The sequence below is a fragment of the Aphis gossypii genome, chromosome 2 (genome assembly GCF_020184175.1).
Source record: "Aphis gossypii isolate Hap1 chromosome 2, ASM2018417v2, whole genome shotgun sequence".
In the NCBI taxonomy this organism is placed as follows: domain Eukaryota; kingdom Metazoa; phylum Arthropoda; class Insecta; order Hemiptera; family Aphididae; genus Aphis; species Aphis gossypii.
The window spans coordinates 30,873,205-30,887,042 of NC_065531.1; the positions used below are offsets into that span (position 1 = coordinate 30,873,205).

The 13,838-nt window shown below is 25.4% G+C and overlaps 1 protein-coding gene across 3 annotated transcripts in view; it reads right to left on the bottom strand.

Moving 5' to 3' along the window:
* LOC114127383 (disintegrin and metalloproteinase domain-containing protein 11) overlaps positions 1-13,838 on the bottom strand; it is a 228,533-nt gene that overhangs the window by 42,668 nt on the left and 172,027 nt on the right. For all 3 annotated transcript variants that reach the window (XM_027991606.2, XM_027991607.2, XM_027991608.2), the window contains exon 5: positions 5,257-5,336. In XM_027991606.2, the coding sequence (XP_027847407.2) occupies positions 5,257-5,336 (80 nt within the window). The remainder of the gene's footprint in view (positions 1-5,256; positions 5,337-13,838) is intronic.

The window sequence follows — 13,838 nt, forward strand, 5'->3', positions numbered from 1 at the left end:
ATATTTAGTGTTAATATTTTCTACATTTAATATAATTTATTAGATTACTTGACACTTAATGGAGTATATAAAATAATATAATATATAAATCTTATTTTACACTTAAAATTTTTTTTTTTAGTTTTTTTCCATGTGTGTAATAAAAAATGAAGTAAAAATACACGTATACATAATAATTAGTAGTATCGAATAAATCTATTTTATGTAAAGGATATTATAATATATTTTGTATATTATAGGTAGGTAGGTACGAGTACATTCATTAAACACAACAATATGAGCTGATTTATGGTTTAAAAAAACATACAGGTACATATTTTTTTTCAACCAAATATTTTTTACATTGATATTGTGAATAATATTGCTGTTATTTGCAAACCGTGTTGTCAAGTTTAGTATTTAGTGTAATCAAAATTTATGTAAAGGATTAGGTGTAGAAAAATAAATAGTAAAAATAAATGTTTCATAAATATAATATTATACTGATCAAAGTTTATACTATTTCTTAATGCTATTAGATTTCTGTAAACATTTTACACTCTAGAGAAACGAGATATTTTACGTTTTCACTCGGTTAAATCAAAACATGATTGGTATACATAAATAACCGTTATTCACACACACACACATACATGCACATAATATATCATGTGTAAATGATATGCTTGTGTGCATGTATATAATGGACGGCCAAATTCAAAGGATAAAACATAAAGATAAAAAAAAAATGTATGGTAATATTGCAAGCGATGCGTAAACTTTGCCATTTCGAGTTTTAAATCTTTTATTATTTTTTTATTATATGTGTATATAAAGAGAGGTAGTGACACGACGGCTCAATCATTTTCAACCACATTGCGTTTTTAATTCTGTACGCAGACCTGCTGTTCTCATTTGCACTGTTTTACTCTCGTTTAATAGCAGAAATATATTTTTTTCTCATTTCCCTTAGCGAAACTGCAGCTTTCAAGAAATAGTACACGTTAAAGCTATTGTTCCAAGCCACAGTACTGAATGATCAACGTGTTTCTTGAGTTGTTAAACAACCAGGCGTGCGCAACATCTATTGTTATCATTATTACGAAAAAACGAATGGAAAAAAAAAAACCAAGTAAAAGACTATTAAGAAGAAAAGAAAATACCATTTTTAGATTCCAAGCAGAGTGATGAATGTATTGATATTTCAATAATCTATGTACAGGTATTTTAGTAAAGAAATTGCTACGATCTACAACATTGAGGGTAGTTACTAAATTAATTTTGGGAGGAAATGGATTCTAGTCGATACTTTTGGGAGTTCTACAAAGACAATTGTGGAATAGTGAAATTATCAAATTGAACATTTGTAATAATAATACTATTAGTTAATAACATTTATTTATTTATACAGATCAACAGACCGGCTTCGCAAATATTTTTTTTACAATAATTTATTATTGAAATCAAATTTAGTAAATTTACTACAGTGATCTATTTTATGATAAGATAAATTCAATACTTTTTATAAATTAGAATGGTTATCTAGCTGACCACTTTTTTGTGTCTTAGTTTATATTTTTAAAAAGTCCGAGTACATTAAGATACATTTATTTGAGAGGAAATTATATTTTTACGGTTACAAAATAATAAAGTATTAGATCATTTTATTAAATTGCGGTTTTAGTTGGATTATAGATTTAAAATGATAGAGTTTAACTTCAAATTACATCCTATCAGTGAACAACTATTAAGAGCTTTAAATTATCTTAGATCATTCACAAAAGAAATATGAGTTTAATAAAGTATATAATTATTAAAGGGTTTTCTGATTTATTAATTTATTGTAATCTCGTCGTGTATACAACAGTTTCATATACAAACGAATTAAGACTAAATAATTAATTTTTGTGTAATAATTATTAATACCTAACAGTATGAAAATGAATGTCATTGGTTTTGTAAAATATATCATAAATATATTTAAAAACTAATTTGACGTATATAGATATTTGAATATGCTACTCTCCTTATAGCATTAAATATAAAGTTGAAGGCTTATTATGCTATAAAACCATTGTTGGAGGAAATATTCACCAAATTAATCTAGATAAAATAAATATTATATCATGATACCTTTGCTATACTGCTAGTATTCGATAAACTCAATTACAAAATTATTATACATTGACACATTGGAAATTTCGATATTACCAATATACATCGGTAGCATATAGCATATTTTAGATTTCAGAGACACTACATTTTACGTGTATATAATATTATAATTTTCAAATACGATCACGTAAAAAGTTATTGTATGTACGAGATCTGCCCGGAATGAATGAATATCATTCAGATTTGTACCCAATGATGAATGAAATATTATTATCCTGCGTTATGGCTATATTTCGAGTATAATATCAGTTGATGGGAAATAAGTAAAAATTAAATTTAAAGATTGATGATTAATGCTGAGTTATGACATTGTAGTTAGTTTAACCATGATTGCAATTCTGAATTAAATTATTATTGAACTATACGTGATGTTAATTGCTATTACGAAAGACATAAATATTTATGATTGTATAAGTAGACTACAAGAAAAGATATCGAAGTATTGATTGAATTATTAATGACGAATAATTGTATTATTTTCTATATATATTTAATTATATTTTCTTAATATTTAGACTAATTTTAAAGTTATTTATATACTGTGGACCTATTATGATACATATTCGTATCGTTCTATGGTTCATCGATATTAACTTATGAGTTAACGATAACAATAACAGATATAATATTTCATAATATTATAATATAATTATACTTTTAAATAAGCCGTGAATTTGATAAGAATTAGTTTAACCTATCGTATTACTATTGCATAAATATATTGCTCGTAGTGTTATAAATAAATTATAAAATATCTTAATATTTAAATTAATTAGAAATAGAGACGATACAATGGTCTTTAAATAACATCTTAATTTGTATGGAAAGATTTGTCATTGAAATCATATTTTTTAATACATCCATTACAGTGACCTACTCAATGATGAGGACCCTTAAAACTAACTATACAAAAGAGCGATTTCCTGGTTGTATTTCTCTCAACGTTAATTATTTAAAAAATACGATAAATGAAATACGAGTAAAGTACTATTATAATAATTGTTATAATTATTGTACTAACGACTTAAGTATAAAATATATTGTTTAACCTATTTCTTCTGATCTATTTACAATAAAAGCATTTAAAAGGAAACCGTTTAATGTTTTTATAAGAAATTGTATTTTAATGACCGCGTAATTTAAAAAGGAGAACAAAAATATTAAATCTTTCAGTTTTTGTAAATTATTGCATAATTTTGCCACGAGAATTATTTTTGTTCTTATAAAAAAGTTTTCTAGTTATTCACATAATATGCACTTATAATTACATTTTTTGTATTTTCAATCCTTAGTAATAAACACTTATAAAAAAATTGTGACTAACGATTTTTGATTTTTTTTTAACTACAATAAGAAAAACTCATAAGGAATTTTGTATTCAATATTCAAGTTCTTTGGCCATCCGAAATTTTTTTATCGACACTTCAAAAAAAAATTCTCAGAAAAATCGATAATTTCTGTGGTCTATAAATAACTCAAAAAAAGTCAAAATATTTTGAAAATTTAGTCAGTAACATAAACATGTGGTGAAAATTTCAAGTATTTACAGTGATTAGTTTTTGAGTTACATCCATATAAAAAAATCGATTTGGTCGAAAACTGGTTTTGCGTAAAAATCCTCGTTTTCCGTCACTTTTTTTTTGTTTTTCTCGATTTTTTTGAAAACTGTTTACTTTTGACCTCTATATAATAAAGATATTCACTTTGCCCTCGGAAACCACCCCCAAAGTTTGAAATTGAAGCATTATTTCGACTAGTTATGCTGTACACAGACAAAAAAAAAACATACGCATCATTGTAAAATCAATGTATTCATCACTTCGTTCAGAATCTAAAATAAATATTTATTGAAATATTTTATAAAACATGTGATATACAATACCGTACAATGTATATTACACTATTATAATACCTCTATATAAATGAAATACAAACTGTTAAGTTTGATTATTTCAAATATTTTAATATTAGTTTTTGATTTTATTATATTAAAAGCGTTAATAACTAAATAATATAAATGTTACCTAAATATTACGTTTTATAAATAATTTTTTTCAAACTATGTAGATTAAAAATCTTGTTTATACTCTACTTTATCTTTGTTAAGCATACATTTCAAAATTTAATTAAGGATGAAACGTATTTATAATTAATAATCAATATTAAACTTGTATCTACGTATACAATATACGTAGTTTTTTCAGTATACAGAGTGATTCACCCAGCATGTTTATTTATTTTTTTCAATAATAGAATTATTAAAAATCTAATTTTTTGAATTTTAAAATATACTTTAAGACCATATAAATTGCTGACTACATAAAGACTATCCTGTGAAGATATTAACTTCTGTTTTTTAATGACAACCATGATTTATACGGATATTTCAAAGACATTTTTTCCGGAAATATTTATGCATCAAAGTCAAAATTTGAACAAGTAGTTTTTGAGTTATTTAATTTTTGTGAAAATATTAGAACATTAGTAGTATGAAAATATTTTTAATTTATACTAATTCTTCAATATTAATAATTTATATCATATCTATTTTTAGAGACTATTATACTTTATATAAACATTTTAATAATTGAAATATTATTAGTTCGAATTTTGAACTAGGTACGTCTTTTTTTTTTAAAATTGACCACCGAATAATTTACAGTAAAAAGTGGGGCTTTCATTTGAAAATAGAAGTATGTACTACGACAAGATACTCCTTAAGAAGTAAAAAATAGTATCAATTATTTTAAAATACGGATTTGAAGTATTTTATAAATTGGAATTTAAAAAATAGTGTCGAATACCATGATGCATGATTTATGAAGCACTCTGTTAATAATAAAAAAAAAATGTTATTTATATTGGGTATATACATATACCTAACATGTTTTTGAGTGTTAATTAAATGATTAAATGAGAATTCTGGCTATTTACCCAAAGCTAATGTATTTTGTGTTTATATATTTAAATTGAGCGTTCTTCAATCGTTTAGATTGTATGCAAAAATTAATTTCAAGCTAAATCAAATCGTTGAGTTAAATTTATTTATGAACTTTCAATCCTAAAATTAACAGCGGTTATAAGAAATTATGGTGTACTTACGTGTTGAGCTCCAGGTCGAGGCGAAATTTATGGTTGAACGCTTTTATTAATATGGAAGTTCTGTGAAAATGTTTCCCCATCTGAAAATATATAAGCAAACCGTAATATTATATTATATTATCCCGTGTAAAAATTATGTTATTTATAAATTTAGTATATTATTACTAATATATAGATACTAGTAGGTAAGTAAAATAATGTAAAAACAATTGCGTGTGTATTGTAATATTATAAAAATGTTCCTACAATATTTTATAACTTTAAATAGAGTTTGTCCTGTAAAATATTTATAATTTGAAGTTAAGAATTTGGATTATTTTAATGTTATAAACATTATAATTCATAATTCACCTTTTATTACCTATTTGTATACTCGATTCATGCAATAATTATGAATAATAGCTAATAAGATAACAACTTTCTCTAAAAAACAATAAAAAACTTAATTCTCTCTTAAATTTAATTGACTGGTCTTGCATTTTCCGGACTTAACATTCCTATCATGCACAGTTTATTGGATATTATCAAAGAATACTATGACCCGGAACTGTAGAAAATCATCTGTAAAAGACAGCTTTGATCATGTGACAAAGCTTAAGTGGCCTTTAACTCATGGCAAACTTTCTATAGGACACAGTGCACTTAAATACAGTGCAAGTATAACGTCGGGATGCCTAGAAAAAAATACACGGGTGTTTTTTTTATTTAGCTGATTTTATTGTTATTTTTTCTCCATTTTAATATAATACTTTGCAGCTTTTGATACAAAAAAGGGAATTTTGTACGCATAAAACAACAAAAAACTGCAGTATTTCCGCATACCAATACTAATGTTAATGTCATATAAAAAATAAAAACGAGTACTTACTTATTTGATTTAAAATATATTAAAGTTATTATTATTTAAATCCGTATTTTACATTATTATTTACTCAAACTAAGCAATTAAACTAACCGCTGTTCCAGTATTAAATTGTAGTATTTCATAGAAATTGTAACGCATTAGGGCGTTTAATAAGATTCCGGTACATTGGTAATGTGGTTATATTATATTATTCTGCGAAAGGCGAAACCCATTTTATTTAATGTTTATTATTGTATATACCTACATTATAACATACCCATATTTATATTGAATTTGAAAAAAATAAAGAAAATATTTACAAAGATATTATATTAAAAAACGTGTGTATAAAAATTTGTTATTTTCAAAAGTAATTTGTTCATGTGTATATTATTTTTTTTAGACAAATTAAAACAGTTTATAGATCGATGCACACAGTTTTGAATAGCGTCTAATTTTAATATTTTAATATCCTTAATCAAGAATTAAGAAATATATTTTTAGTACATAATAATTATAGCGTTAATTTATCTTTAATACTTGCATATTGCTTTTATGATTTTAGACCTTTAAATATTTAAGTAAATTTAAAGGTCACAAAAATTATGTTTATCCATATTAAACAATTCATTTTTACGTTATTATAGTTATTATTGCAGACTTTTCTGTTCTCTTCATACTCTATCATTCATTTTTAGTTTTTTTTTTGAATTATATGGAAAAAATTTCATTCAATTTAAATTCACAGTCGCTGTCATCACTAAATCCGAAAACTTTTCTCTCAGCATTCACCACTCGCATAAGAGTTCCAAAAAAAAGGTCCCAACTTTCATAAGAAATCAAGACTAATAAATCACGGCCAACGGATTTATAGGTTATGCGTGAAACCTAAAGACCATCCTCTGGTTTAGAGATAAGCTAAATGTATGCGTGAACATGGAATAAAACTTTACTTCGGGACTGGCATTTTAAAAGTGTATTCTGAAACTACTGAAGAGTATGGAAGGGAAAACATTGGCTAAGGGAAAAAGAAATAAGATACTAAGATACAGAATTTTGCATATTTTTTTTCAATTATAAAACGTGATGAAAATTATGGTTAGTTGCTTATAATTTTATTATAACTTATTATTTTTTTTTCAACATGGTAAATCCACCTTCATTTAATTAATTATTATTTTATAATTGTCTAACATAAAAGTAAATAATATCATATGTTTATTTGAAATCATGAAATTTTACAAACATGACTTTACCTTTAGTGACTTACTGCCACTGTAGACTTATATGACTTCATGCGTTTTTGTCGAGTTCTATGAACTTTAAATTTTTATAAAACAAATTCAAGATAAAATAGAAAATTTTTGAATCTTAATAAATATCATTTCTAATTGCAAAATAAAAATGTAATCTTCAAGGTTAAAAATACTTTGTACACAATTGTATACAATTAAAAATCAATACATATAATATGTATATAAATTAAAAATTAAGTTGGATTAAAAGAAATATGTTCATATTTCTTATATATATATATATATATTTAGTACATATAATTAACGGAAATGATAAAAACATGAAATGTAAAATGTATTTTTATTAAATAGTTACTAACATAGCTATAATAGTTCAAATTGACAATCAAACGTTGTTATCAATTTGAGAGAAATTGCATTATATCAGATTGTATTTAGTTTTACAACAAATCAACACAATGTTTTTCTTGTTTAATATAAAAATACCAATCTATAAAATGTGTATTTTTTCCAAAGAAAAATATTTCTGCTTTTACATCAATAAGAATTGTCATGACCCCTATTTTACCCTTCTTCCTGTCTAAAGTTGACTCCTTTTTTTTTTAAAAAGGATAACTTCCGCAATAATTTTCTGGTTTCCCTACGCTCCTGTTATCTTTAGCAGTATTTCCCATTGTCATAACAATAAATATTATTGTTTCCTGTTTTGACTTTTTCTCATCGTAATTTTGTTACCGCGCAAAAATCATTTAAGTCATTCTAACTTTCTCCTTCTCGAGACTATTTTATAAAGATCACAAATTGAAGCTGTTACGTAAAAGGCCATTTATTTAGACGATAACTTTAGTTGTAGAAGCGAATAAAATGTGTTATATTTCATCAAAGTAAATAGACCAATTAGTAATTTATTATAATTAATGTAATATATAAAGTATTTGTGAAAAACTTTTATATTTTAGTGATATCATTGAGAAATTAATAAATCATTATTTTTTAAAACACTATAATTAAAAATATGTGTTAATACCATTTTTACAATTTTTTTTAAATTATTTAAGTATCATTTTGTACCTGAACTTTTAAAACGATAAATGCTAATAATTTTGAATGTTTTACGTATTGTAAATGAAATAAAAGATTCTCAGGATCGTAATTACAAATATTACTAAAACCCCGTTTGAATAATAATCATCAATTTAAATAAATAAAATAAAATAAATGAAAAATCTTCATTAAGAATTTGTAATTTTATGTTATGCAATATATCACAATATGACACAAACATTAGACTCACCTTGTACTTATAACGACCATATTCACATTGTGCTTTGTTATTAAAGTTTTTTTTTTAATCAATATCAAAAAAGTTCTTCGAACTCGTATTGACAACGGAAAACAAACTTTGTGCAAATGTATACTGCAGCTTTTGTCATTGAAACTACCACGAGAGAATTTAAGGAGAACAAGAGTAAACAAAAAAAGACAGAGTAATTTTAATATGAATAAGTTAAACATAAGATTGAGAGAAATTTATGATGATGTCGTTGTTTTTGTCATTCGTCTAAATCTTAATTGGAATTTTATTTGATAGGCAAATTTAATGAACAAGCAAAAGGAATATTGTTTGCTAGAGTTTATAACGCTCTGGCAGGCGAAAAGTTTTGATTGGAGTAGCTGCATCTCATAATAAACATTTAACTATTATATAATCAATAAAATGGCAAGACTGCAAGAAAAACACCTCTTCAACAAATGTTATTTTTGTTTGATTAAACAAACATGAGAGGTATTCCTATAATGTAATTAGTTATTGAAAACTGAGATTACAGTATTATTGAAATCAATCAATTGATTATTTAACTAAATGACAAAATAATATTGATGTTTATGAAGTTTTATATAATATATAATATATTTAAAACTATGTATAAAAAAAATCATTTTGTTTCCTTTAACTATGAATTCATAAATACCTACAATTCATTACAAATATTTATTCTAAACTATGTGAGGTGTATTCATAATGAAATCTTCATCAATATATTTTATACCTATACTTATTAATTCAATTTTATTGTATATCAACTTTGTAATATTTAAGAAAATGTATGATATCAACATTTTTGGAATGATGGCTTATAAACTATAGTTATTATTATATTTATTAGTTTATAAATCATAAACTTTATGTAGGTATGGTACTAATTCGTACATAAACCCATATGAAACGAGGAACACAAAATCTTATTAATTATTCTATGCAGGAAATATTCTAGTGGAATTGCTTAATGTACTGCCTAGCGGGTGATTGTTACTTTCTAATATTAATATATGTTAATGGACAAGAACCTTGTTCTAATAATGTCATTCACAAAGATTGTCAAAGCCCACAGTAAATTAGAGTTTCTTATATAATATAATAAGTGAACTGGAGATCTTCGGTTTCACATTACCGAGAAAAATATTAAATTTAGAGTCGAAATGGACGAGGTAATTCGTGTTCAGGATCAGCTGGACAGAGAGAGTTTAATTGGAATGAACTGGCTTGATATACACCCGAGAAAAATAAGACGACAAGAGATTAGAAATATCCTCACCGCTATCAGCCTCTGTTTCATATATATCTATATATATTTATGTGTATATGTGTGTGTAACGAGTTTGAGGTGATATAACTAGAGTGAGTATTATCCGACGCCCATTTCCGAAATTGTTTATAGGATTGACACTGAAGGGATTTCGTTCGGGGCGTAGAACCCGCTGAAGTACATATATAAAAAGTCATTAAATAATATATATACTAGTTTGGATTATATCAAGGTGGAAATAATATCGTTAAAATTGGTTCTCGTTTTATTTGTGTATACGTAGAATAATACAATACTTATATATATATTATGAGGTTTTTGATTTTCTATTTCAAGCTAAATAATAAGTAGCTTTAACTTATGTGCATAATATTATAATATTGGTGAACTAATTCTTAAAGTTATTAAACATAGTCGTGACTTATTGAGCAAACAATTTTTATCGGCACAGATTCGACAAAAATAATCACACAAGTTACTTAGTATTAATATTTAATTCTAGTGATACCTACAAGGAAAACAAAATATTATTGGTGGATTATCGATATGATCGTTTGATCGGCTAGTTGAATTCAATTAAATAAAGCATATTATATAGCTACATTAAGTGGGTCGTACAAACCAATGAACATGGTTTTATTGCACTGAAAACGGTCGATTTTATTTTTTCATAATAGAGCTGATGAATTATCATTGAAAAAGAAATCTTTTTGTTATTTTATTTTATAGGGTGATGCAATTGATATAGTTGTATTCGTTTTACGTGTGACATACACTACGCAGCGTAAAAGCGTAAAAACTATTTTCATGATTCGTTCGACGCGATGTCGTTATCCTCACGGTTAAGTGTTTGGAGTGTTACGCGAAAATTATTTTTCAAAACATATTAGTTTTTCGAAATTATATCTATTTTATGAGGAGTTTAAAAAATCAGGCCAGGATATTGAGTCTAGTTGCCTCACTTTCGGACAATATTATTCTTGGAGTAGTTTTACTTCGCGATAAGCCTTTAACTACTGAGCAAATCGAAAAATAATCTCTTGAACCTCGACCGCAAAATTTCAGATATATCAAAGCTTCGAGAAACTCTCCGACCTGGAATAAATGGTACGAATAGATAAAAATAAGACTTTATTGGTATTAGACCAATACACAACATAATTGAAACACTCATAGTGTATTGAAAAAACAAAAGTATAACAAACAAAAATAGTGATAATCTATAATTAATAGCTTACGACGAATTTTTAAACGATTGTGTGTAATGTTCTTATATTACTTACATTCGTTTTTATATAACAGGTTGCTGTTTGATGTCTAAGAGAAATATTGAAATACAATTTAGCCTATTAAATTATAACTTACAGTATAGATTTTTAGTTGAAAAAATGGTTTTGAATTGTTTTACGTATTATTATAATTTTTCTTCTTCTTCTTATTATTATTATTACTATAATTGTAATTAATAATAAATTAAATAAATTATTATTATTTATTAGATCACCTTGTTTTATTAAAAAAAAGCTAATTCTGGGAATTATTTAAAAAGTGATTAAGTTGTACAACGTTGTTGTAACATTATACATTTTATACATTTAATGTTATAAAAACTCATCAATATTTTATACCTATTGACATTTTTTATTCATGTCAATACCTCTTTATAAATTGTATATTTGATACTGCATTTTGGACTAAAATAACCAGACTACCTAGCAGAGATATCTCTAGAACTGTCCATACGAAAAATTTTCTTTTTGTGTTGACATATCAATTATAAATTATCAGTAGTCTCATTAAATGTATTATTATATTAATGTTTACAAACTGGTATAATAAACAACATATTATCTGTAATTAATCAAAATAATTTTCTATCAATTTTTCATATTTCCTATTTTATAATATTATTTATATTTAGATGATGAACAACGATAAGGCTATCACTCATGGCTTATGACACATGGCCATAGTCATACTTACTACTTAATGTATTAACAATGCAGCTTCAGTAGAAAAGGCTTGGATATAATTTTTAAGCTCTATAAACCCTTTTTCGGACAATATGGCCAAGAAATCACATTTACAATTTTTAACCTCTTTTAAGGGTTGAATTTTGGAAAATCCTTCTTAGCGGGCCTTTACACCATGAAACAAAACTACTGACCAAGTTTCATACCCATAACTTCAGTGGTTCCGGCTGGGTGATATTTTCCATGTTTACCCCCTTTAACCCTTTTAACCTCTTAAGGGATTGAATTTTGGAAAATGCTTTCTTAGTGTGCCTCTAAATTATGAAACAAAACTATACACCGAATTTTATCCTCATAGCTTTAGCTGTTCCGGCTAGGGATGATGAATCAGTCAGTTAGTCAGGAGTCAGGCCAAGTTATTATGTATAATTAATAGATATTATTGAGACATTAAGACATGTATCTATACAAAAAATTAAAGAAAATGATATAATATACCGATATTATACATACTAAGCAGTTGGTAATTTACATGATTAATTTTCACTAAATTCGTTTTAAAACTAAATCTAGTACATTAGATGTACATAGCAAACTTAATACATTGATATGTCGTTGTCGAATCAGAAAATACTTCAGATTGAAAATCGATCGACAAGAGTATGACCGAGGAAAGTAAATACATTTTAGACTTATTTATTTTTATTCTTAAACGATGCAACAAATTTTGGGGCAAATATAATATTATTATAACGAAATTATTGTAGAATCTGAACTAAATGATAATTAAATAATTGTATCTGCATAAATGTAAGTATAATTCAGTTCTTCGCTGGAAATTGTGTTGTTTAAACGGGTAAAAACAACGGGGGTCTTAAGAAAAATATGTTAATTACTAATATTTTATCAATTTAATTTTGTTCAAAGACAACACGAATAATTTGGTTATTATAGTTCTAGATTATACAAATTAAAATTTAATTATTAAAATTCGTAGTATCGCGATTAACATAAACTGATGTGGGTTGAATCATGACATAATTTATAGACGGGTAATATTCTAATTTATATTTTGACATCAATAAACATAATATCTCAAGGTTATTTTCACTATTCAATATATTCTTTTTATTTTGCCATATTTTTACTGTGGCTAAAGAAATATGTCTAATAATAATTGAATTATAGTCCATAGAAAGTTTTGAAACTATAAATTGTTTAAGCTGAATACCGTTAATGTTAAAAAACGGAATGAAAGTAAGGCAGCTATTTAATAATAATAATATGTAGTTTATAATTTCATATTCATATTTTCTGATATTGAGTTTAAAAAAAATTCTATTTAAAAATCTAAAAGGTTTATTTCTGCTTAAAATCGACACTTCAGAAATTACTTTTATAAAGCTTGGCAAATTAATAGACTCTTGAGGAGTGGTTTATACCAGCATTTGATTATAAAAGTTCAAAAGTTTTATTAAGTGGTAATAATCAACATTTTATCCAGTACATATACGTTTTAAAACCTTTCATAATTTTTGAATCCGAGTAGAGATATTGATTTTTATATCATGATGTGGTTTTACTATGACAATTTTTCTTTTCTTTTTTTCACAGCAAACAATTTTTTTCGTCGACCAATGGAATAAGTCTATCATTCATTTGAATCTACAGATCATACTTGTCGTGTAAATTGTGTTTCTTCAAAGTTCTTATCTACAAATAATTTATTATACATAATCCTTTTCAAATAAATAACCATTAATTATACAATACTGTCGAGCGTAACGATATGACATTTCGGATGAGTGACCAACAGGCAACAACTTATATGGTTTTTCACGTATAAATAATATCACTATGTTCTACGTCCAACATGCAACGTCTATTGGGATCGTTTCCCAGAGGCCAGAAGTGTACATTT